Source organism: Syngnathoides biaculeatus, chromosome 6 (genome assembly GCF_019802595.1).
Source record: "Syngnathoides biaculeatus isolate LvHL_M chromosome 6, ASM1980259v1, whole genome shotgun sequence".
Lineage (NCBI taxonomy): Eukaryota > Metazoa > Chordata > Actinopteri > Syngnathiformes > Syngnathidae > Syngnathoides > Syngnathoides biaculeatus.
Window position 1 is genome coordinate 4,421,082 of NC_084645.1, and position 27,308 is coordinate 4,448,389.

The 27,308-nt window shown below is 43.1% G+C and overlaps 2 protein-coding genes across 15 annotated transcripts in view; one reads left to right on the forward strand and one right to left on the reverse strand.

The window, feature by feature from the left end:
- The window catches only part of plcg2 (phospholipase C, gamma 2), a 177,289-nt gene extending 169,834 nt beyond the window's left edge, over positions 1–7,455 (forward strand). For 9 of the 13 annotated variants that reach the window (XM_061822278.1, XM_061822281.1, XM_061822283.1 and 6 more), the window contains 3 exons: positions 245–333; positions 429–601; positions 6,501–7,454. In XM_061822278.1, coding sequence (XP_061678262.1) covers positions 245–333; positions 429–601; positions 6,501–6,543 — 305 coding nt within the window. In that variant the 3' untranslated portion in view covers positions 6,544–7,454. Of the gene's footprint in view, positions 1–244; positions 334–428; positions 602–6,500 lie in introns of all 13 variants that reach the window. The other 4 variants (XM_061822287.1, XM_061822284.1, XM_061822291.1 and 1 more) reach the window with 2 other exon arrangements.
- Positions 1–27,308, reverse strand: part of LOC133502021 (anoctamin-1-like) — a 199,870-nt gene that overhangs the window by 8,738 nt on the left and 163,824 nt on the right. The gene's annotated exons all lie outside the window — the stretch shown is intronic.

Genomic DNA, 27,308 nt, shown 5'->3' on the forward strand with positions numbered 1-27,308 from the left:
TTTTTAGGAACATGTTGCAACCATAACATGTTCAACATGTTAATAATTATTTGCGAGAAATTATACAGTTTTTCAGTTTGAAGATAAAACATATTGTCTTTGTAATGTATTCAATTAAATATAGGTTAAACTTCATTTGCAAATCATTGTATTCCATTTTATTTGTTAACACATTGTCCAAACGTCATGAGAATTGGGGTTGTATAGCTTGAGAAAATGTTGTATTGAAACCTTCTTTTTTTAGGTTATCGGTCTGTGCCTCTGAAGAACGGTTACAATGAAAACTTAGAATTAGCTTCTCTGTTGGTTGACATAAAAGTACTACAGCCTGAGGTGAGGACTTTATATCACAGTACACAAAACATCTGAACACACTGTATCTGTGTTTTCTTTATGCTGTGTCTAACCTTCCATGTCATGTCTATCAGAACACAGAAAAAGAGGTTTATTCCTCCTCCAGTCAACTTAAGGAAAAGCAAGCAGAGTTTATCAGTGAAAGACTCCTGTACAATACACACACAAACATTAAGATCTCCTCTGGACCTGACCATCCTCCCCTATCAAATCAGTTTGTGAGAGAATGCAGCACAAGTGAGCACAGGTAAGTCTTTTGCATCTTGAAAGAAAAGATTCAGTGCAGTGAAAAAGTATTTCCCCCCTTCCTTACTGATATTTATCACACTTAACTGTTATAAAGTATATTATTTAGCCATTTTTATATCCTACATATCACATAGGTTAATACAATTAACCTACGATTAATGTATCAATTCCAATTATATATCAATTGAATTATTATTATTAAATAGGCCTTACGTGGAAAAAGTAATGCCCCCCTAATGTTAAAATCACAATTTTACTTTGATTAGCCATAATTTTTGGAAAGCTGTGTCCAACTTCACTGGCCACATTTTGTTGATTGAAGAAATCACTCAAATCATACCTGTCAGACAAAGTCAAGTAAGCTACAGGATTTCAAAAGCACATCATGCCACAATCCAAATAAATTCAAGAACAAATAAATTCTTCACTCGCACAACCACATGCTATGCATGATTTCTTTCCACAACAAATCAAAGTGTCTGTCTACTTGAGAAGAGTGCAACATTGATTCATTCACACATCACAAAAGAACCCACAACAACACCCAAAGGACCCAAAGGGCTAATTGGCCTCAACTAAGGTTCATGTTGCATGACTCAACCAAAAGATCTGGGACAAAGATGTCATCTATGGGAGAGTTCCCAAGCAAAAACTACTACGACAAAAAACAAACAAAAAATACTCAACAGCTCATCTCACATTTGATAAGGGATGTCTTGATGATTGCCAAGACGTTTGGAAAGATATTCTGTAGACTGACATAACAAAAGCTGAATTTTTTTGGAAGCTGTCAAATTCTCAAAATATGCTTTCCATCTATGAAGCACACTACTGGCACCAGTCAACACATTTCCATCTTGATCTTTAATCACCCTTCTCATCTCGATCCATCAGTCTTGCCAACCTGCGGAGATTGTTTTCTCCTTCTGTTGTGTCCAACCTGATATACATGTGATCATATGCCTCTTGTTTAAGCTTCATCACCTCTACCTTTGCTTTGTGTCTCATCTCAATTTAATCCTTTCGTCTCTCCCCAGTCCTCTCAGTGTCCCACTACTTAGCGAAATTGTTTTTATGACTTCCTGTATTTTGGGGTACAACCACCAAGTCTCCTTCTCCCCTTTACTACCAGGAGACACATCAAGTACTCTCCTGTCTGTCCCTCTAATCACCTAAGCTGTAGTAGTGCAGTCTTCCAGGAGCGCCTCTTGTCCATCGAGAGCCAGTCTCGCCTCTTTCCGAACGGCCGCAACAACATTCTGCCTTTCTCAGCTTCCACCACATGGTTCTGTGTTCTACTGTTGTCTTCTTAATTTTCCTCCCCACTACCAGTTATCCTTCACACCACCATCCTATGCTGTTGAGGTACACTCTTCCCTATCACTACCTTGCAGTCAGTAACCTCCTTCAGATTACATCATCTGCACAAAATGTAATACACTTCCATGCTTCTCACTCCACTCTTGTATGTCACCCTATGTTCCTGTCGCTTTTGAAAAAAAAAAAGTGTTCATTCATCATTTCCATTCTTTTAGCAAAGTCCACCAACATCTGTCCCTCAAAGTTTATTTCCTGGATCCCATACTTAGCCATCACTTCTTCGTCACCCCTGTGTCCTTCACAAACATGTCCATGACAACCTGCAGCGATCATAACTGTCTCTGTGTCTGGGATGCTCAGAACTACTTCATCTCGTTCCTTCCAGAATTTATTTCAACTATACATCACATCCAACCTGTGGGACATAGCCGCTAATCACATTATCCATAACACCCTCAATTTCAAGTCTCAGCTTCATCACTTGATCTGATACTCTTTTCACCGCCAACACGTTCTTAGCCAGCTCTTCCTTTAAAATAACTCCTCCTTCATTTCTCTTCCCATTTACTCCATGGTAAACTAATTTAAAGCCTGTCCCAAACTTCTAGCCTTACCATCTTTACTCCTGCTCTCTTCAGTGCACTCTATATCAACCTTTCTCCTAATCATCATGTCAACCAAACCCTGGGCTTTTCCTGTCATAGTCCCAACATTCAAAGTCCCGACACGCAGTTGTAGACTCTGTGCATTTCTCTTCTTCTTTTGACAAAGAATCTGCTTTCCTCCTCTTCTTTGTCTTCAACCCACAGAAGCTGAATTTCCACTGACGCCCTGAAGGTTAACAGTGCTGGGAGCGGTGGTAATTAACCCAGGTCACGACCAATCCAGTATAGGATTCTATAGATGAACACTTATATTTGTTTGACAAAGTTTTAAGACGGATGCCCTTCCTGATGCAACCCTCTGCATTTATCCGGGCTTCGGGTAGGCCTACAGATTGTACTGGCTTGTGCCCCCATAGGGCTGCATTCAAATACCATCAGAGTGCCTCCACCATTTTTGACTGTTGGGACAATGTTCTTTTTATTAAATGCGGTGTGGGATATATATATATATATATATATATATATATATATATATATAGTGAAGAAAAAATACTTTGAACACCCTACTATATTGCAAATTCTCCCACTTAGAAATGATGTAGGGGTCTGAAATCTTCATCGTAGGTGCATGACCACTGTGAGAGAGATAATCTAAAAATAAAAAAAATCCAGAAATCACAATGTATTTTTTAACAATTTATTTGTGTGATACAGCTGCAAATAAGTATTTGAATGCCTGACAAAAACAATGTTATTATTTGGTACAGTAGCCTTTGTTTGCAATTACAGATGTCAAACATTTCCTGTAGTTGTTCGCTCGGTTTTCACACACTACAGGAGGGATTTTGGCCCACTCCTCCACACAGATCTTCTCTAGATCAGGCAGGTTTCTGGGCTGTCACTAATAAACACGGAGTTTGAGCTCCCTCCAAAGATTTTCTACTGGGTTTAAGTCTGGAGACTGGCTAGGCCACACCAGAACCTTGATATGCTTCTAACGGAGCCACTTCTTGGTTTTCCTGGCTGTGTGCTTTGGGTCATTGTCATGTTGAAAGACCCAGCCACGACCCATCTTCAATGCACTGACTGGGGAAAAGAGGTTGTTCCCCAAAATCTCACAATATATGGCCACGGTCATCCTCTCCTTAATACAGTGGAGTCGTCTTGTCCCATGTTCAGAAAAACACCCCCAAAACATGATGCTACCACCCCCATGCTTCACAGTAGGTATGGTCTTCTTGGGATGGAACTCATCAGTCGTCTTCCACCAAACACAATTCGTCGAATTATGATCAAAAAGTTCAATTTTGGTCTCATCTGACCAAAAAAACTTTCTCCCATGATTCCTCTGTATCATCCAAATGGTCATTGGCAAACTAAAGACGAGCCTTCACATGTGCTGGTTTAAGCAAGGAAACCTTCTATGCCCAGCATGATTTCAAACCATGACGTCTTAGTGTATTACCAACAGTCACCTTGGAAACGGTGGTCCCAGTTCTTTTCAGGTCAAATCCTGTGGTGTAGTCCTGCGCTGATTCCTCACCTTTCTAAGGATCATTGAGGCCCCATGAGGTGATATCTTGTTTGGGGCTCCAATCCGATTGAGATTGACCCTCATGTTTAGCTTCTTCCATTTTCTAATGATTGCTCCAACAGTGGACCATTTTTCACCAAGCTGCTTGGCAATTTCTCTGTATCCCTTTCCAGCCATGTGAAGTTGTACAATTTGGTCTCTGGTGTGTTTGGATAGCTCTTTGGACTTGCCATGTTACAAATTTGAATCTTACTGATTATATGTGGTCGACAGGTGTCTTTATGCAGCATACGATCTCATGCAGGTGCATCTGATTCAGGATAATACAAGGAGTGGAGGTGGACTTTGAAAGGCGGACTAACAGGTCTTTGAGGGTCAGAATTCTGATAGACAGGTGTTCAAATACTTATTTGCAGCTGTATCACAAATAAATCATTAAAAAAATCTTAAATTGTGATTTCTGGATTTTTTTTTTTTTTTTGATGATTTCTCTCACAGTGGACATGTACCTATGATGAAAATTTCAGACCCCTCCATGACTAAGAGCAACTTCTTCCACGTTTGCTGTCTCTCCCAGGTGGCTTATGGCAAACTTTAAACGAGACTTTTTACAGATATCTTTGAGAAATGGCTTTCTTCTTGCCACTCTTCCAAAAAGCCAGATTTGTGCTGTGTATGACTGATTGTTGCCTTCTGAAGAGACTCTTCCACCTAAGCTGTAGATCTCTGCAGTTCATCCAGAGTGATCATGGGCCTCTTGGCTGCATCTCTGATCAGTCTTCTCCTTGTTCGAGGTGAAAGTTTATCGGGATGGCTCGGTCTTCGTGGCTTTGCAGTGGTCTGATACTCCTTCCATTTCAATATGATTGCTTGCACAGTGCTCTATGAGATGTTTAAAGCTTGGGAAATCTTTTCGTATCCAAATCCGGCTTTAAACTTCTTCACAAGAGTATCTCGGACCTGCCTGGTGTGTTCCTTGGTCTTCATGATGCTCTCTACACTTTAAACAGAATGCTGAGACTATCACAGAGCAGGTGCATTTATACAGCGACTTGATTACACACAGTTGGATTCTATTTATAATCATCAGTCAACATTTGATCATTCAGTGACCCTCACTGAACTTCTGGAGTGAATTTTCTGCACTGAAAGTAAAGGGTGCGAATAATATTGCACGTCCCACTTTTCAGTATTTTATTTGTTAAAAAAGTATAAAATATCCAAGAAATTTCATTCCATTTCACAAGTGTGTCTCATTTGTTGTTGATTCTTGACAAAAAATGAAAATGTTAAATCTATATGTTTGAAGCTTGAAGGGGGCCCCATAGCTCAGTGGCTAGAGTATTGGTTTGGTAAACCAGGGGTCATGAGTTCATTTCTCTCTGGGGCCTCCACTCCCCAAGAGGGGTTGCGTCAGGAAGGGCATCCGGTGTAAAAACTGTACCAAACAAATATAAGCGTTCATCTGAGATGACACGCTGTGGCGATCCCTAACGGGACAGGTCAAAAAACAGTTATGTTTGAAGCCTGAAACGTGGCAAAAGGTTGAAGAGTTCAAGGGGCTGAATACTTTCACAAGGCACTGTGTGTATTTTTGGAGAGAGAGAGAGAGAGGAGAGAGAGAGAGAGAGAGAGAGAGAGAGAGAGAGAGAGAGAGAGAGAGAGAGAGAGAGAGAGAGAGAGAGAGACAGACAGACAGACACACAGACAAACAGACAGACACACATACAAACCCACACAGCATTTGACCAAAAGAACTTTGTCCGAACAGTGAACAGAAACAGTAAAACAGTGAGCAGTGAAAAATGGTGGTGGCAGTCAGCAACTTGCTTGTTGGTTCACAACCTGGATGACTTCCTGCATTTAATATTTTGCAGAAAAATGAATTATGATGTCTACGAGAAAACTGCAGGCAAACAACTGGTCGTCAGTTGTTCACCTTCACTCCACTGCTCTTTGGTTATGCAGCATTACGATGACAATTATCCTGGAAGTATGAATATTAAAAAATAATAATATTTTGGTGTTGCCAAACAAAAGTTCAATTGAGAGGCTATGGTATCACCTTAAACAGTCAATTCATGCTTTAAAAAAACCCAAAACCTTAAAACAAGTGATTTCCAAAGCAAAGATTCCCCCAGAGAATGATGCAAATTCTTGATTTCAATTGCTGCCAAGATTGTCATAACCATTTAAGTTCAAGGGGAAATTACTTTTTTCACATAGAGCTAAATAGGTTTAAAAACTGTAATTTACATTAACTTGAGTTTATCTTTGTGAGATATTAAAATTGGTCTTGATGATCTGAAATATGTCTGTTATATGCCAACAATTCTGAAATCAACAATGGAGCGGAAAAAGAAATCACTGCACTTTATATGATTAAATATTGACAGATCCTCATCTCATCTGTTTGAATCCCCTTTTTTATTCTCTAGAGCGAAACAAAAGAAGCTAAAAAACAGTACATTCTATTCCTGAGAGGGTTGCGGACTTCACCGACTCCTGCTACATGACTTACAGAGAAACACTGACAATAAAATGAGTTGTATGTTTGAGTCCCAAGAAATCTCAATTCAAGCATATTTTTTACTGCCTCTCATTTTTTGTTTGAAAAAGCCTGCTGATGCAGGCACACTCACTGGCATTCATTTTTCAAAATGTAAGTTTTAAACGCTTAATGATGCAGGCACAATGTCAGTAGTGTTCATTTTTCAAAATGTCATAACTAGTATGAATTAAGACTACTCGTGTTGGGTCTTCATTCCTTCCTGCTTTTTTTCAATTTGCGTTTAGATTTTGTCATTGATATTTGAAACCATAAAATCAATCTCATCATATGCAGTCACTGAAAGATGATTGCAAATCGGTTGTCATACTTGCTTGTATGTATGCATTTTTGTCAACATCTTGTCACAGAAAAGGGATTTTTTTTAAATTGTTCTTAAATGTGTCAGTCTACCAGTAAATAAGAACCAGTTTCACTCAGAATCATTCAAACACCATTGTGAATTAAATTTTTTGGTAAATTGAACAAACTTTAATTACGTAATGAACCCTTGCCTATTCATTGTTAGCTTCATAAATTTACCTATTTCATTGTTTTTTCCCTGTAAAAGCTTCAGCTATTTGTAGAAAAAATTACTTGTGTTCTTTCCGTAAGGACCTAAAATTCCACAAGTGGTTGCCAAAGCCCTAGCTAATATAAACATAGTAATTGGTGTCAAACAAGAATGTTGAAGTGACTAAAAGACTAAGAGTAAGACTAAGATAATTATATTTCAGGGCTCTTTGGCGTGGATTTTTAGGTGAAGTTATGGAAAGTTTTTGCTGAATCTGTATGTTTTCATGCTCTTATGAGTGGTTATTAAAAACTCAAGTTATCAAACAGAGTTCTTGTTATTTCTTGACAAATGGTATTTTTACAGGTTGCAATGGCGATATAGAGTGAAGAAAATAGGTATTTGAACACCCTGCTATATTGCAAGTTCTCCCACTTAGAAATCAATTTATTTGTGTGATACAGCTGCGAATAAGAATTTGAACACCTGTCTATCAGCTAGAATTCTGACCCTCAAAGACGTGTTAGTCCACTTTTAAAAGTCCACCTCCACTCCATGTGTTATTCTGAATCAAATGCACCTGTATGAGGCCATTAGCTGTATAAAGACACCTGTCCACCCCATACAACCAGTAAGACTCAAACTTGTAACATGACCAAGACCAAAGAGCTGTCCAAAGACACCAGAGACAAAATTGTACAACTCTACACGGCTGGAAAGGGCTACGGAGAAATTGCCAAACAGCTTGGTGAGAAAAGCTCCACTGTTGAAGCAATCATTAGAAAATGGAAGAAGCTAAACATGAGGGGCAATCTCAATCGGAGTGGAGCCCCATGCAAGATATCCCCTCATGGGTTCTCACTGATCCTTAACAACCTCTTTCCCCATTGAAGATGGGTCGTGCCTGGGTCTTTCAACATGACAATGACCCGAAGCACACAGCCAGAAAAACCAAAGAGTGGCTCCGTAAGAAGCATATCAAGGTTCTGGCGTGGCCTAGCCAGTCTCCAGACCTAAACCCAATGGAAAATCTTTGGAGAGAGCTGAAACTCCGTGTTGGAGGAGTGAGCCAAAATCCCTCCTGCAGTGTGTGCAAACCTGGTGAACAACTACAGGAAACGTTTGACCTCTGTAATTGGAAACAAAGGCTACTGTACCACATATTAACATTGGTTTTCTCAGGTGTTCAAATACTTATTTGCAGCTGTATCACACAAATAAATCTTTTTAAAAAAATCATACATTGTGATTTCTGGATTTTTCTTTTTCGATTATCTCTCTCACAATGGACATGCATCTACGATGAAAATTCCAGACCCCTCATTTCTAAGTGGGAGAATTTGCAATATAGCAGGGGTTTCAAATACTTATTTTCTTCACTGTACATGCTTGAGATTTGGTATTGGTAATTGCTCGTTATTGAGTTCCAGAGTTCCAAAAAGGCTTGATAGGACCTCTTCAGCTTGAAGGCATCCCTTATTGCTGGTCTCCACCAAAGGGTTCGGCGAATGAAGCGAACCTGTCAGTGCATCAGTAATGAAAGCACGTAATACTATGAGTCAATATCCCCCTCCTTTCCTGTGACATGGTCCAAGTTCTACAATGAGGTGGGGATTGAATCTCTATCTGACAGGGAGCTCTGCTAGAGGTACCCAGCAGACCTTCACAATATGCTGGGTCGGACCTTTCTCTCAGCATTGCAGCCACCAGGTTGTGAAATTTAGTCAGCTCTGCCCCTGTTATTGCCTGACTGTCCAAGACATACCCATAACATGAGTAGAACTAATGGATTCAGGTTTCCCTTGCCTGGACGTGGGTCACTGGGCCCCACTCTGGAGCCAGGCCTGGAGGTGGGGCTAGAATGCAAGTCCCTGGTGCCCAGGCCTGCACCCTTGGGGCTAACATGGGTCCTCCTTCCCATGGGCTCACCACCTGTTAGATGGTCCATAGGGGTCTGGTGCCATGTGAGCTGGGCCGCAGCCGAAAGCAGGGACCTTGGCGAACCGATCCGCGGCTACAGAACCCAGTTCTAGGGACATGGAACATTACCTCTATGGCAGGGAAGAAGCCTGAGCTGATGCGTGAGGTCGTGAAGTTCCGACTAGATATAGTTGGACTCGCTTCTATGCACCGCTTGTCCTCTGGTACCAGTCCTCCTGAGAGGGGTTGGTAGGTTAATTGAAGAGTCTAAATTGCCTGTAGGTGTGTATGTGAGTGTGAGTGATTTATGTGCCTTGGCATTCGGTGGCAACCAGTTTAGAGTGTAACACACCTCCTGCCGGAAGAAAGATGGGATAGCCTCCATCACTCCCACGACTCTTGTCAAGATATACAGTTCAGAAAAAAGATGGATTTTAAAAAATCAAGTCAATCAAGTTAAAATATTAAAATTCAAACATAGGATCTTTTCTTCCCATGGAGTCATAAAAGACCAACATGCACATATTTTCTCAAATTTCCGAGTGACATATTGTACATCATGGTCACATACATCAGTGAGTACTATAAAACTAATTAAACCTCCCTTCAACAGGACTCGAAAACCCACAGACAGAGAAACAAAAAAACCCTATACATTACATTATTGGTATACTGTATTTTAATAAGTACTAGATCTTGAAATTTGATGTCAGCTGCTTTTATCTTTCTGTCTCATCTACAAAGTTCTAAATGGGCTTGTCCCGCTTCTTCTTTTTCTTCTTTTTCAAGTACAGTAATCCATCTCTACTTCACGGTTCACCTATTGCAGCTTCAGTGCATCGCAGGTTCGTCACCCCCCACACCCCAAAAAAAGTCAGATGGGTATGGTACTGCATTACGAGAAGGCGCATTGATACAAGGCAAAAGCCGCGGTGCGACATGGATAAATGAAGCCACAAAAAAAAAAAAAAGCCAGATCAGCTTTTTTGAGTTTGATTGACTGTGCATCATCAAAACCCCACCCAGTAACTCTCCCTTATCCTTCCCATCCACCATTTTCTACACCGTTGACTGTGTGCGGGGTAACCTCTGTAGTTCACAGTGCCACCAAAGTCCTGTGCTCATGTTAAAGCTTCCCCTGAAGGACCCAATCGGAAGAGGAAGATCCAATATGAGAGTATTGTTCGAAGTTGGAGATGCTTTCGCTTTGTGGAAAGTGGATTGCAGAAAAATGGCCTGGTGACGATGAGGAACAGGAAGTTGATGATGATCGGCGAAAAAAGTTGAACTTTTGGACGTGATCAAAAATGGCAGAAGTTATGCTTTATGGTGTGAATCAATCACCTTTGCACTACATAAAGAAAGATGTGGCCTCAATAACTTTTAATAAGGAAGCTAAATGTGTGATGATGAACCTCAAGCTGCAATGAGGGATTCACCGCCTCCAGGATAAGGCTTTTCAGCAAGCAAAGGTTAGCTAAAAGCATGTGACATGGTATGAGCTGTCAAGTTTAGCAATTGTGTTGACAGGGTTATCCGCTTGGACAGGATGTTGGATTAAATGGTTTAATTGTACATAGAGTTATCTCATATTTGCTTTCTTGTTTTTCTGTTAATTCTTTCGCTGTGCTTAGTATGCTTGAACAATATGATGCAAGAAAGAAGCACATAACATTGTGTGCAAAGCAGCGCTCGACTTGCGTTTGCTTTGTTTGCCACAGTGGCTTTGTTTATCGACTAACGCTTGCTTTGTTTGTCATGCTTGCTTACGATTGCTTTGGTTATCATGTTTGCTGTGCTTGTTACGTTTTCATGTTAACGCAGCAGCACCAACCACCACCACCACTCTTATTCACAAGTACACAAAGTGAACTCCACGGACTGTCACTGGGTTCAATAATGTCATTGTCCAGCATGTACTGCACCTTCTTCTGCAGAATCTCACTGTTCGCAGGATTCATTCGATATGTGTGTTGTTTCACAGGCATAGCATCACTCACATCGAAATCATGACTAACCAGGCATGTGCGGCCAGGGACATCTGGAAACAGGAGAGAAAACTCGAAAAGCAAATGTGACATTTCAGCTTTCTGGTCAGCTGACAAATGTGTCAATTTCTCATCTCATCATCAGAGAACTGCCATTTATACCCTTAAGAATAACATCTGAGTTAGCTGAAGACTCTGCAGAAAAAGGCAAAACATCTTTCAAAATCAGAGATTGAAGAGCTCCATCGTCCCTCTGAATAGTCACGGGCCTTGGGGTAGAATTATCTCCCATAAGTGAAACTGAACCAGTGTGAATAAAAGGCGAATACTTCTCCAGAACTTCAGAATCTGAAAGTTTATGGTGAGAAACAAAACTCTCAGAACCACCTGGAGAGGAAGGGTGAGGTGCGATATTTACACAAGCATTTGGGGAACTCGTGGACTGATTTTTGTGCTTGAGGTTTTTGAACCAGAAATCAAGTGACCAGGCTTCTTACAATAAGCACATACATGACCAGTGTCACAAGAGTCACTTATAAGACTTGGGTTTGGAAGCAGAATGTGACTGCTTGTCAGAAGAATTTGAACCTGCCTTATCACCACTCGACCCTGTATGATAAACAGTCTTTCCCGATGAAAAGTCCTTTTGATGAAAAAACTTGGAATTGCCAGGAGACGGTTAATTATCTGCCAACACCACTGCATCATGTAAGGCTTTAAAATTCTGTTAATCCAAATAAGTCCTGAGATCAGAATGAATCTTCAATCCCCTTTGAACTACATCACCTATCAAACAAAGTTTCCTCCATCCATCCATTATCTACCACTTTTCCGGGTCGGGTCACGGGTGAAGTAGCTTCAGCAGGAATACCCAGACTTCCCTTTCCCCAGCCACTTTTTCCAGCTGTTCCGGAGGGATCCCGAGGCGTTGCCATGCCAGTTGAGAGACATAGTCTCTCCAGCATGTCCTGGTTCATCCTCGGGGTATCTTTCTGGTGGGACATGCCCGAAACACCTCACTAGGGAGGCGTCCAGGAGGCATCCGAATCAGATGCCCCAGCCACCTCATCTGGCTCCTCTTGATGCGGAGAAGTAGCGGCTTTACACTGAGCCCCTCCTGGATGACCGAGCTTCTTATCCTATCTCTAAGGGAGAGGCCTGACACCCTGTGGAGGAAACTCATTTCATCTGCTTGTATCTGGGATCTTGTCCTTTCGGTCACGACCCACGGCTCATGCCCATAGGTGAGGGTAGTGAAGTGTGTCTTCTGCTCATATTTAGTCATGACTGTATAACTCGTGTTTGAAGCATGCCAACCTTGCGGAAATGTTTACGAAAAAACAGGACATGGGAATGTGCCAGTTATTACCAGATAGAATTGGTTTAGTCCTTACGATGCAGATATTTTGTGATGCTCTTTAGTTTATGATGCAATTGTCTTTTGATGCTCTTTATTTTCCTTTGATACTTTTGTGATGCGGACCCTTCTGATAGTATAAGAATGCTGCAAGTCCTCTGTATCGTTGCACTTGTGATCTGCTACAGCCATTGTCTGTCACTCATTTGTGCCCGGAATATTCTGAAAGTAAAAGCTTACAAGAAACTGTTCATCGTCTCGAGTCTGTATTTGGATAACCAACATTGTCACTACCCGAAATTAAACAAACACGGGGAAGAAATAGCGTCCTCCAATAGTAGGAATGTAGATTGCCTGGTAAATTGAGAGCTTGGCCTTTCGACTTAGCTCCCTCCTGATCACAACGGACCGATGCAAAGTCCGCATCACTGCAGACGCTGCACCGATCCATCTGTCGATCTTCCGCTCCATTCTTCCCTCTCGTGAACAAGACCCCAAGATACTTGAACTCCTCCACTTGGGGAAGGATCTCATCCCCGACCTGGAGAGGGCATGCCACCCTTTTCCGATTGAGGACCATTCTGAACAAGTAGTGCGAAGTGAACAAGTGAGGAATGTATGTTATGTGTGTTTGTGTTTTGTCATTTATTTGTGTAATATGAATTTAATGAGAATTTGTTTTCTTTTGTATATTGTTCTTGTGGCATATGTGGCATCAAGGCATCAAAGCATGCCTGAAAAAGAACGAGAGAATGACCCATGTGTACCGTCACAACAAACATCAAACAGAAATACGGTTGCGGTAACTCTGGCTGCTGGAGTGACCACCGCAATAAGGGAATTAAAAGGAAAATTGGACAAACTTGCAGATTTCAGAGCCGAACCATTCACACGTTTGAATCAGCTAGGAATGTACAAGGCGCAATTAAATAGACACCAAGGGTTTCCACAAAATATTAGAGAACAGATCTGACTCTGTTCTTGACTGAAAGAATCTTCCAGAAGTCCAGCTTCTCCTCCTCATCTGCCTGTGACTCATTCCCAAATCTTACAGGCTATGCGATGTTTTAACATTCCCTCCCACTGATGTGAGTGTGGTGATGCAGAAACTTCCACCTGTGCAATCTGGTGGTATCAAATGGCTTCAAGCAGTGCAGAGAGTGGTTAGGGGACAAATGTTAACAGCAGGTGATATCCTTCTTGCACAATCATGTCCACTTTCCCAGTTGAATATTCTGATGCGAAATTCAGGTTTTTCTTCTCTCCCCGATCAGCAGGCTCTTACGCGGGAAAATTATTTGACCTTGTCTACAGCGTTATGCTTTGTTTCCCCTCCCTCGTGTGTCATTTCAGATGTTTGGTCCCAGAGCAGTTGAGGAGGCCACGGCTTTTGTTGACCGAGCCCTCACTGATTATACTCTGAAAACAGGACACGCCTCTACAGCCTCTGCCTTGCATTTGCAAGTGTTCCGAGCAGCCATTTTGAAGGGTGTTCCCAAGTCTGTGGCGCAGGCCATGGAGGCCAATCCGGACCTTCCCGCTGCTGAGGTTAACCAGTGGTTGTCACATCTTAAACATCATTTGAGGAGACATGCTAAATAAAAAAAAATAGTCTAAGCTAGACACACAAAAGTACAGAAACACAACTTGCTATGTTGCAGTTTCAAAATCTCAAAAAGCAGGAAGAAACCGCTCTTGCTGTGATCTCATCTCCTTCTGTCGGTTCCGAGTGCATGATGTATCAAGCAGGTTCATTCATGGGTCAAGGTGCGCCCCCTGGTGGCCTGGTGATTGGGCCCGCGTTTGCAGACAGCAACATCAAGCGTCCAGATGGAGAGGCAGAGGCCAACAACTTGCACGTGGCTACAATCGACGAGGTTACAACCAATCCCGAGAGAGAGGACATCTTATACAGCACCAGCAGCTACCGCAGCAGCGACAAGGATGGTGCCCTGAATTCACATGCTTAGGCCTTCAGAAGCCTTTGATGATCCTGACGGTAGGAGGATCCAGCCCTGCCACCTGATACCTTTCTTACTCTCTTGATACCTGATACCTCTCTTGCACTTTTGGACTCTCTGGTCACCTTGGGTCCGTAACCTCAGATCTTATGATATGGTAACTGATTGTATGCATTGCACTCTGTACTATGACAGATCAGGGAAAGAGAGCTATTGCAAGGCCTTTCAGGACATTGATAACAACATATGGGAATTGAACATGGGTGATTTGTTTGTGGGCAATCCAGGTGTTGCCTTTTCAGTGTTCTTGACTCTTGAACAACTCAAATGGTATCTGATGGTGGATCCTCCGGATCCTTCTATGCCTCCTTGTCACCCACATGTCTCCTTGATGGTTTCGCCTCAGCACACAGCCAAGGATCTTGGTCCATTTTTCCTGGCATGCACACAGGCCACTGACTGGCAAAATTAATTTCACTCTCAATTGCTTTATTCCTCATCACTTGATGCTTATTGGATTCAATCTAACACATTTTTGCTAACTTCTGTTTTGGAGCACCAGCTTCTGGATGGACACCATAACCATTGAAAAGACACAGGAAAGTTTCGCATGGTCCATGACCTGCGAGCAATCAATGCGGCCGTTCTAACTGCCACTTTCCCGAACCCTCACTCGACATTGTCCCAAATTACATCAGCCCACACTCATTTCACTTGAATTGACTTGGCTAATGCTTTCTTTTGCATTCCTCTCCATCCCTCAATGAGGCAATTTTTTGTTTTCACTCGAAATGGTGTTTGTTTCTTCTACAATCGTCTGCCTCAAGGTTTTGTCCTTTCCCCCAGACTCTTCAACAACTCTCATCGTCAGTTGCTATATCTGCTTGGATTGCCTCATGAAGTTCTCCTGGTGCAGTATGTGGATGATCTCTTGCTGACAGCTCCATCTGAAACTTCTTGTCTTGAAGCCACCAGGTCTTTGTTCTCATCTTTCCACTGCTGCAGCTCTTGCGATTCCTGATTACAGCTGCATGTTCCATCACGATGTGTCTGTGATGGTCAGCAGTTTTTCTGCTGCCCTTTATCAGAAGGGGGAAGGAGGAAGTCGACAGTGAGCGAACCTCACACAGTACAGTCCAGTATGTCACAAGTCAAGCTTTCACCATGACTGGATGAAGACGGAGGAAAATTAAGGCGATTTTAACACACCCACATATTGTCTTTATTCATGAAGGAGTAAACATGGCTGAAGGTCTGGTCGAAGGAGAACTGCACTGAACTCCATGAATAGAGACCGCTCGACAACCCAGACTTGATTCTTTTCACAGACGGATGTTGTTTCAAGGGCAATGATGGCCTACAATATGTATTTGCAGTAACCGGACCCACAGAAGCAAGTTTTGAAGAACTCCAAGCAGTAAGAATTTTCGGCTCACAGTCAGCACAAAGAGCAGAAATTTTGGCTTTGACAGAAGCTCTCGGGTTAGGAGAAAACCATTCAGTAAACATTTCAATAGCTTCAGCGTATGCACACATGACAGTTCATGTTGCATTAAAAGAATGGCAGCGAAAGAATTTCCAAACTGCAACCAGTACACCCGTTAAACATCGGGACGGCATTCTCAAATTGCAAGATGCTTTACTGCTCCCAACAGCGGTAGCAGTGATAAAGTATCAAAGGGAACTAATGATTTTATATCGGCAGGGAACGAATCAGCAAATCGAGCAGCAAAAAAGGTTGCAGGGTACCGACCGACACTCCAACTAAATGTAAGTGAGTCTGAATGTGACAATCAACAGGAGATGACAGTTAAGTTGTGGCAGGAAAAAGCAAGTCCAGAAGAAAGTGTGTGGAAGACGAAAGGGGGTGTCAAAGATGAGGATGGCATATGGTGAAAGAGGGTAAATCCATTCCAAGGTTGAGCGCATGAACAGGAACGTTAAGAAAAGATAGCTGAGGCTTTAGCTTCATCCACACATTGGTTGCAAGCTCTTCCATTGGCATTAATGAACATTCAAATGTCATTAAATTCTTCTAAATGTTGGACTCCATTCGAGTGTCATAGTAACAGACCGTTTCCTGCACCCACAGCTCGACTGGGTGCGGGTGAAGTTGCAGGCCCACCTGCGCTCAGACAACTAACGATTTAATTTCTCCCATTTGACAGAAAAACTACCAGACTGTCCCCTCGATATGAACATTTGCGAATCTGTGTGGTTAAAAGTGATTCAAACGACAAAGGTCTGAACCTAGGTGGACAGGTCCCTTCCAAGTTACTGAGTAGACAGCCACAGCAGTACGTCTTGAAGGAAAGGGACACGTGGTTCCACATCGTCTACACGACCCGCCAGGTCCGCCTCAACCTCAGTGATCCCTCCACCTGACAACAACCGGAAAACCGCGTCTCCAGTGCCGGCTGGCACCCATTGATGACACATTTAACAAGGGTTGATTTCACGGTACACGGACAGAATAATCCCGGTGAATCTTCCGCTCCATTCTTCCCTCTCGTGAACAAGACCCAAAGATACTTGAACTCCTCCACTTGGGGAAGGATCTCGTCCCCGACCTGGAGAGGGCATGCCACCCTTTTCTGACTGAGGACCATAGTCTCTGATTTGGAGGTGCTTATTCTCATGCCAGCCGCTTCACACTCGGCTGCAAATCGCTCCAGTGAGAGCTGGAGATCACGACTTGATAAAGCCAACAGAACCACATCATCTGCTAAGAGCAGAGATTCAATGCTGAGGCCACCAAACCAAACACCCTCTTCGCCTCGCCTGTGCCTAGAAAATCTGTCCACAAAAGTTATGAACAAAATAGGTGAAAAGGAGCAGCCTTGGTGGAGTCCAACTCTCACCGGAAACTAGTCCGACTAATTGCCAGCAATGCGAACCAAACTCTGACAGTGGTCATACAGGGACCGAACAGCTCGTATCAGGAGATTTGGTACCCCATACTCCCGAAGAACCCCCCACAGGACTCCCCGAGGGACACGGTTGAATGCCTTCTCCAAGTCCGCAAAACACATGTAGACTGGTTGGGCGAACTCCCATGAACCGTTGGGGATCCTGCCGAGGGTGTAGAGCTGATCCACTGTTTGACAGCCACAACGAAAAGCCTCGTGGATCCTGCCGAGGGCGTAGAGCTGACCCACTGTTCCACAGCCAGGACGAAAACCACATTGCTCCTCCTGAATCCGAGACTCGACTTCCCGATGGACCCTCCTCTCCAGTACCCCTGAGTAGACCTTACCAGGCTGAGGAGTGTAATCCATCTACAGTTGGAACACACCCTCCGGTTACCCAGACCCCCACCCCAGTCTGCCAATCAAGAGGCACTGTCCCCGATGTCAATGCGATGTTGCAGAGGCAAGTCAATCAGGACAGCCCCACAACATCCAGAGCCTTAACGAACTCCGTACGAATCTCATCCACCCCTGGGGCCCTGCCACAAAAGAGCTTTATAACCACCTCGGTGACAACAACCGCAGAGATAGAAGAGCCCACCTCAGACCACCCAGACTCACCTTCCTCATGGGAAGGCATGCTGGTGGAATTGAGGAGGTCTTAGAAGTATTCTCCCCACCGACTCACAACATCCCGAGTTGAGGTCAGCAGTGCTCCGTCCCCACTATACACCATGGTGACAGTGCACTGCTTTGCCCTCCTGAGACGCCAAACGTTGACCAGAATCGCCTCGAAGCCGTCCTGAAGTTGTTCTCCATGGGCTCACCGAACTCCTCCCACGCCCTGGTTTTTGCCTCACCAACCACCGAAGCTACATTCCACTTGGCCAGCCAATAGCTATCAGTTGCTCTGGGAGTCCCACAGGCCAGAAATGCGTGATAGGACTAGCTGGACAGCATCCCTCACTGTTGGTGTCACCAACGTGTTCTTGGGTTGCCGCCATGACAGGCACCGACCACCTTATGACCACAGCTCCGGTCAGCCGCCTCAGCAATGGAGGCGCAGAACATCGTCCACTCGGATTCAATGTCGCCCGCGTCCTCTGGGACGTGAGCAAAATTCTTTCGTAGGTGGGAGTTGAAATTCCTTCTGACATGGGAATCTGCCAACCGTTCCCAGCAGACCCTCACAATATGTTTGGGCCTGCCACCTCGGACTGGTATCTTTCCCCACCATGGGAGCCAACTCACCACCAGGTTGACAGCTCCGCTCTTATCTTCACCTGAGTGTCCAAGACATGTGGTCGCAAGTCCAATGACACGACGACAAAGTCAATCATCGAACTGCGACCAAAGGTGTCCTGGCGCCATGTGGACATGTGAACACCCTTATGCTTGAACATTGTGTGTGTTATGGACAATCCGTGATGAGCATAGAAGTCCAGTAACAGAACACCATTTGAGTTCTGATCAGGGGGGCCGCTCTTCCCAATCACACCCTTCCAGGTCTCACTGTCATTGCCCACGTAGGCATTGAAGTCCCCCAGCTGAATGATGGAGTCGCCAGAGGGGGCACTCTGCAATACTCCCTCAAGGGACTCCAAAAAAGGTGGGTACTCTGCATCAGCACAAACAACAGTCAGGACCCATCCCCCTCCCTGAAGGCAGAGGGAGGCTACCCTCTCATCCACTGGGGTAAACCCCAACGTACAGACTCCTTCCTTGCCAAAGAGGGGACATTCCATGTCCCTAGAGCTAGTTTCTGTAGCCGAGGATCGGTTCGCCAAGATTCCCGCCTTTGGCCACCGTCCAGCTCACATTGCACCCGACCCCTATGGCCCCTCTCACAGGTGGTGAGCCCATGGGAAGGGGGACCCATGTTACCCTTTCGGGCTGTGCCCGCCCGAGCCCCATGGGTGCAGGCCCGCCCACCAGGCGCTCACCTTCGAGCCCCACCTCGAGGCCTGGCTCCAGAGGGGGCCCCTGGTGACCTGCGTGCGGGCAAGGGAAACCAAGATCCAATTTTTGCAGTCATCATAGGGGGTTTTGGAGTTGTACTTTGTCTGGTCCCTCACCTAGGACCTGTTTGCCATGGGTGACCCTAACAGGGGCATGAAGACCCGGACAACTTAGCTCCTAGGATCATCGGGACACACAAACCACGATAAGGTGACGGCTCGAGGAGGGAACAAAGTTTCCTTTTCCCTGGCAAACTCTACAAAGCTCTCATAGTCCCTTTTTTGAGTATTTCTAAATTTCTCACGGTACGCTTCGGGCACTAACTCATGACAAAATCACGATGAGAACTTTGCTTGACAGAAAGGGCCGAATATATGCATCCTGAGCTTTTCCCTTTAAGACTATTTGCAATAGCATAGTCCATGACTCTTTAGGCCACATGAGGTTTTCAGCAACTTTCTCAAAGTAGAGGAAGTAGTTATCAACTTCTTTCTCATTGAAAGGAGGGACCATTTTGGCATACCGTGTACTATCAAAAGACGACAAACTAACTGAAGCAGAGGACCTTTCAAATTTCTTCAGTTCATTCTCTTTGTGCACTCCTAATTTTCTGTCTGTCCTTCGTCTCTCTCTTTCAATCTGAAGTTATAATTCCAGTTTCTTTATTTCCAAAACTTCTGCAGGCTCCTCTTTTACCAAGGCCTAAACATCCGGATCAAAAATGTTCTCATCATGGGAATGACTCCGAACAATTTTCAAAATTTGGAATTTTCTCATAGCAGGTTTGTCAACAAGTCAAAATGACTAGTAAGTTACAAAAAATCAGACTTGCGCAAATCACAGACTGATTCAGGGGTAGGGGACTCAAGTGCTCAAGTTTAAACTCCATTTTGGTGGCTTCACAGTTTAAGTTGCAATTGTGCAAAAAAATAAAATAAATAAATTTAAACAGATGTCTCAAATCTCGAATGAGGATTTGTTATATGTGAATTTAAATTCACGTCCCCTTTGCTCAAACCAGCAAAAAGTGACAAGGCAGTTGTATTGCTTTTAAGACTAATTAATCACACACACAATACAAGACAAACAAGATAAAACAACTAATACAAAATAGAAGTTCAAAGACCTAGTAGTCGAGCCAAACGACGAATAGTCACCAAAGTGGAACGAATGTTCCAAAACAGGCCAATGTTCTTTCCAGCGAATATTCCAAGTGAACGAATGTTCCAGAAATGTCCAAAGGCAAAATTCAGAAGGTGTCCGTGTACTTGTCCCAAGCAACTCTGCGGTGGTAAGAAGCCCCGTCGACGGTCTTTCTCGTCCTCTATAGGCACTCCTCAGAACATTCCAGAATTCCGCATCACTAAAGACCTGAATCATAATAACTTAAAAGTATGAAAGGAAACCACATCACTAAAGAACCGCATCACAATAACTTGAAGGTATGAAAGGAAAACAAAGACAATAAAGAATAAAAATATACACACACATAACAGAAGGAAGAACATGACAAGAAGTATGTAAGACAAGGATCGTGAACCCAGCTATACATGCTAAGCAGCCATCCAGCCCGGCCTCAGGAGCACCACCATGTAACTTATTATAAAACCCACATACCCCTGGTACTATGACAGCTCGGTCCCCAACTGGCAGTCACTGACCCACCTCAATGAATCAATGCCCTGCCCCACACGCCGGTGTGGTGCATTTAAAATCTGGAGGGCCAGAGAGCCAAGAGGAGGGAAGGTGTGGCAGCGAAGCACTACTGACCAAGAGCTAACGACCCTCTCTTCCCTCCCAATCGCAGAGATGGGTGTATGTGGCGTATTAATGTTAGAATCAGCTTTATTGGCCAAGTGTGTAAAAACACAAGGAATTTTTCTCCGGCAGTCGGTGCTTCTCTGGTACGACATTCAGAACAAAGAACAAGGCACAACATAGCAACAAGAACAATGAACAAGAGACATTTCTGTTTATCGAAACTATTCCTTATTAGAATCATGCAAGATCTAAAATCTTCTTAATTTAGAACACGTAAAGAGATAAGTGTGTTTATGTTCTGCATTGTGTTAAGCTTGTACAGAGTGATTGTAACCATTCACGGTTCCCATTATAAACCAGTGCAATCACAATTGTGCAAAAGGAGCAGTTTAAAGTGACCAATCGTGTGATAGTCTGCAAAATATTATATATATATATATATATATATATATATATATATATAAAACGAAAAAAACTGTTCAAATTCCTGCTACTTTTAACTTTCTGTAGTGCTTTCTCGACGGAAGGAGATGGAAGAGCTGGTGGCCAGGATGTGGAGGATCTAAAAGGATCCTGCCTGTACGGGACCGAGTTCATGTTACGTGCAAGTCCTCAATAGTGGGTAGCATGTTGCGTAGTGGTTTGTGTAGTGCATTTAAAATCCAGAGGGGCACGCTGAGCCGAGGTGCAGGGTGCTTGGACCAGGAAACACCACCAACGTGCTGGGACCTAGTCCGACACCCAGAGCCCCCCAACTCCGTGTCATCCCCCAGGAACCGTTTGACATGGTTATGTACCCAGATGTGATGAGTGAAAAAGTATGTTCAGTGAAAAGCCTGTAGGCTGACTTCGGCTCCTGCAGCTCAGGACCTTGATGCCGGAAAACCACTGAGGAAGAGGTCCACCACTTCCAAAACCCCAGGATCCCCCCCCACCACCACCACACACACACACCCAACCGGCGCCCACTACCTGCTCCTGAGTGTGGGTGGTGGGCTCTATCCAAACCAGGCAGGGACACAATGTGGCCCCAAAGCCTGCAGGGCAACCGTGTTAAGATGAGGAAGCAAGTGCAGAGGAACACACAGAATAGAAAGAAGAGGACATAGCCGGCCCGTGGAGCAACAAAGGGGCCCCACTGCCTCCATCATAGCCAGAGCAGAGAACCCAGGAGACCGCCAGCTGGTACCACCCCAGCACCCACAGAACATGGACGAGTCACCATCACACAGCCAGTACTCCCAAAAAAGAAATTAACCCAGTGGTCCCAGGCCCCTATCCCCGAGATTGGCATTAAGTGAAAGAATTTTGATGACATTTTAATTTTCCCACCTGACGATATTGTCTATGTCCGTTCAGTGATGCAGTGGTTGCTGCAGAATGGCCAATATTTTCAGGTCAAGAAATGCAAATTCCACCAGGCTTCAGTGCATTTTCTGGGATTTGTGCTACCTGAGGGGAAGATCCATATGGACCCCAATAAAATTGAAGCTATTGCCAATTCACCTACCCCTAAATCATGCAAGGACCTTCAATGGTTCCTGGGGTTCACAAATTTCTACCAGAAATTCATACGGAATTTTAGTTTTATAGCCGAGCCATTGCATGAGATCACCTCACCACACTGACCATTTCTATGGGACACTTTTTATCAGGCAACATTCAGAAAACTCCAATTGGCCATTACCTCCGCACCCATTCTCACCCTTACAAACCCTAAATTCCAGTCTGTCGCAGAGGTAGATGTATCTGATCCAGGTATAGTCGCGATAATATCTCAGAAGTGTCCCAAAGAAGGCAAGTTATATCCTTGCGCCTGTCTTTCCAAGAAGCTCACCTCTGCAGAGAGATAATATCATGGATTGCAAATTACTTGTAGTCAGGGTGGCGTTGGCGGAGTGAAGGCACTGGCTGGAGGGTACTCAGGTTCCAGTCATAGTTTGGACAGATCATAAAAACCTTGAGTACCTCAAGACAACTAAGAGACTTAATACGAAGCAGGTCGTGTGGGTGTTATTATTTTCCCGGTTTAACTCTGTGTTCTCATACCATTCAGACTCTAAAAATAGTAAACGTGACGCCCTCTCACGAATCCACTTTGAGGAGAAAAACTCAGCCAAGACCCAGACAAATCTACCAGAATCTTGTTTTTTCTATTCGTCTGAGACGTCGAAACCTTAGTCAAAGATGCGTTGAAAGATACTCGCTCCCCGAGCAGTGCCAGGAGGGCAGGTTTTATGTGGTCTCGCCCTTATGGGGCAGGGTTATTCAATGGGCATAATACAAACAAGACAGTGAGTCACCAGGGTATATCTAAGACTCATTTGTCAAGGAGCACTGTCGGTGGCCCAATGTTAAAAGAGACGTGAGGGATTAGGTCAATGCGTGTCAAGTGTGTGCGGCCAACAAGCCCTCTCACCACCATCTGTCGGGAGAGTTGCGACCCATACCCATACCATGACGGCCCTGGTCTGACATCTCTCTAGACTTCGTAACCAGACTACAAACCTCACAGGGTAATACCACAGTTCTCACAGTCATAGACCGATTCTACAAAATTTCCCTTGGCAAAACATGGTGTTGAACATATTATTGTCCATATTTTTAAACTAAATGTTTTGCCCTTGACAGTGCATCATAAGTAAAGATTGACATCACTCCTAGCCAATGGGATGCCAGGAGGATGCTATGACGATAGCTAAGAGGAGAGCTGCTCTGTCACGCCAAACAAACCACAATACATTACGTTTACTTTTGGTGGAATTTGAGGCTGTGTATCCAGCGCCCATTTTTTCATTTCCTTTCCTTCATAACTAGAGACAATATTTTTCAGAGGCACCTACATTTCCGTAACCTACATTTTTTGTTACTACAGACACTTGTAAGTAGAGGTACAACTGTATATGTAATTGACGCATGGTGGACAAGCTGTCGTACGTTGTCCTCACAGTTCTGAGGACCGGGGATTAAATCCTGGCCCCACCTGTGTGGACTTAGCATGTTCTCTCCGTGCCTATGTGGGCAACCCAGTTTCCTCCCATATCCAAAAAACATGCATTAATTGGAGATTCTAAATTGTCCCTAAGTGTGATTGTGAGTGTGTCTATCTGTTTCTATGTGACCTGCGTTTGACTAGTAACCAGTTCAGCGTGTACCCTGCCTCCTGCCCAATGACAGCTGGGATAGGTTCCAGTACTCCTGCGACACTCGTGAGGATAAGTGGGTCAGAAAATGGATGGATGGATGTATGTAATTGATTTTTTATTTTGCTGATATTTTTTTCTAAAAGAATATATTCTTTGAGATTTAGCGATTGATTAATGCTTATGGCTTGTTTGTTTTTCCAGTTTAAAGGAATTGTTTTCTTAGCAATTAACACTGCAAGTAATAATTGTGTATACCTGTAAGGAAGGTTGATTAAGTCGTCAAAAATACACACTCTCGGGGAAACTGGAATCCTAAAATTCAAAATATAATTTTGTTTTCGTGTAACCGAAGTCCTGAATCATTGAATTGGTATGCATTCCCAAATCTCATAAAAATAGTTACGAATATTTGTGGTATTTTGGGTGCATTGGCCACAAATATTTGATGGAGAAAAACCCATTTTATGGATAGTGTACTGAATAAAATGCACTCGATTGTATGAGCTAAAGGTATGTATTTTTCATTCAAAATGTATTGTTACATATCTGTATCCAGTAGTTGTAGTTAGTTGGCGAGATCTTCTTGCCTTTTGGTGATTGGTAGATTTAGTACAGGGGTGGTCACCCAGTCAGAGATGAAGAGCAACATTTTTTTACCGTGTTACGGCATATAGCCACATCTTACACATGAACATATTTCCTTCCTCACATACATAATTTGCTCACCCAGATTTATTGTAAATGTCGCACACCAACATGATAAGAAAAATAGACTCCTACAGAGTACCAAAACCACAGGCCACTAATAAAAATAAAATAAAATTGTGTGCTCTCTCACACAGACAAAAGACCTGTTCAACCAAGTCTTGTCTTGTATGTCACAACTTTCATCTAATGTAACACTAAAGTACTCACGATTGGAGATCTGAGTGCAACTGTGTATCAGTAGCCCTGCTAATGCTAATATTTTCTGTTCAACAGTGTGGTGGGACAGTTGAAGGTCTGATACCATTTGTTTAAGATTTTGGTTTTCTTATATAATCAACCTGACTTGTAAAGAACACATTGGAGTTCTTATCCCCTGTTCAGCGGTGCAGTAGAGAAAAGATATGGGATTCTAAAAGGTAAATTGAATAAATTTTGTGAAAACCCGAAATTAAATTGGCTCAAGTGTCTGGTAATTGTCTTCATGTATACGAGGATGCGTGTGCATCCTAGGTGTAATCTGTCCCCATTTGAAATCCTGTTTGCAGGCCCTCCGAATATTGGACATGCAATATAGCAGGGTGTTGAAATACTTATTTTCTTCACTCTATCTAATGGAGTGAAGGCTTGCACGTGTCAAGCAGACCAGGAAAAGCTCATCCAGGCTTTTATCTCAAGTAGACTTGACTACTGTAAAGGTCTTCTGACTGGACTCCCCAAAAAGAGTATTAAACAGCTGCAGCTTATTCAGAATGCTCCAGCTCACATTCTGACCAAGACAAAGGAGTCAGAGCATATAACTCTCATCCTAAAGGTCTGGCACTGGCTTTTAGTCAGCTTTAAAATAGATTCTAGATAGATAGATAGTTCTGCTACTGGTGTATAAATCACAAAATGATTTAAACCTGAATACATGGAAGAAATGCTTACAGAATACAAATCCAGTCGAGCCCTGAGATCGACTGACTCAGGTCAAATAGTGGAACACAAGAGTCCAAGGCAAACATGGTGAAGCAGCATTTAGCTATTATGCTGCACACAAATAGAATAATTAGCGAACAAAGGTGAGGTCAGCCCCAAGTGTGAATGTTTTTAAGTCCAGGTGAAAAGTCTTCTTTTCTCTCATGCTTTTTAGAGTATATCCACTTTTTAATCATACTACTTGCACTGTACGCAGTTTTGTGTGTTTTTAAAAATATATTTTTGTTGTAATTTTTAATTTTTTTTATCCCATTTTAAATGTTTTATCACATTTTTTCAAATGCTTCTTATCATGTAAAGCACATTGAGTTACAACGTGTATGAAATGCACTTTCCAAATAAATTTGCTCTGCTTTGCTTTCGAACTAATCATCGGCTTTGCCTTTGCCATTCTGGTAATTCTGCAATCCATTTTGATAGTTATCTTTCGTTTTCTGCCACATGTCTCTGCTATTGGTCTCCATTTTAAGGCATTAAAGATTATTTTTAATGTAGAATGTATAACTATAACCTCTTTATAAGGTTTCCCTTCCCTAATCAAACTTTTTATCAATGTACGCTGTTTTGAACAATATGTTGAACAACCCATTTTCATCAGGCTTTCATGTCCATGAATACATGTTCAACAGGTGCTGGCTTCTTCCTTAAATTGGGGGCAACTGATTCACACCTGTTTTTAACAAAATTTATGACCTCACTGATTGAATGCCACACTGCTAATTTTTCAACACACCCCTTTTCAACAAATTGCCCAATTGCACAGCATTAATGCGTCAATCATGAATGCTGGGTCTTGTTGATTTTCTCAGTCTAGTGCACCTACTGTTAACTTGATTGACGTGAAGCCCTAAAAATATACTGAAAATGTGCATTCATCAGGTTTGTCAAATTGGACTGCTATTATTTTGAACACCCCTGTATATCACTACAATGGATTTCAATTAGGCGCCACAACTGGTTCGAACATTGACCTCACAGTTCTGATGATCAGGGTCCAAGTCCTGGCCCTGCCTGTGTGGAGTTTCCATGTTCTTCCCATGCCTGATTGGGTTTTGTTTGAGCACTCTGGTTTCCTCCCAGATCCCGAAAACATGCATCATTTGAGTCTAACTTGCCCGTAAGTGTGATTGTGAGATAAAAATTATATGTACAACCATATTAGCAAATGTAATGTTCCAATAGTCTCAAATATAGTTCCAATATTACAATAAACATTATTAACCACATTTATCTTCACACTCATGATTGTATAATTGTCATATTATGCACTTGCTTCATTAAAACAAGTAATCGCAGTTTAAAGGAAGAACACATTAACTACAATTCTGGGAACACAGGACACTGCCAACCAAACCTAGGTCAGGGCAGTTTAACCAGATTGGCTTTAAAGATACAGTCCAGGGACAAAGGGGTGCAGATGCAGGCAGAGTTTCTGAATTCTGTCAGGGTAAAAACAAATAAACCTTTGAAACTGTTGTGATGTTTTCATCACTTTCT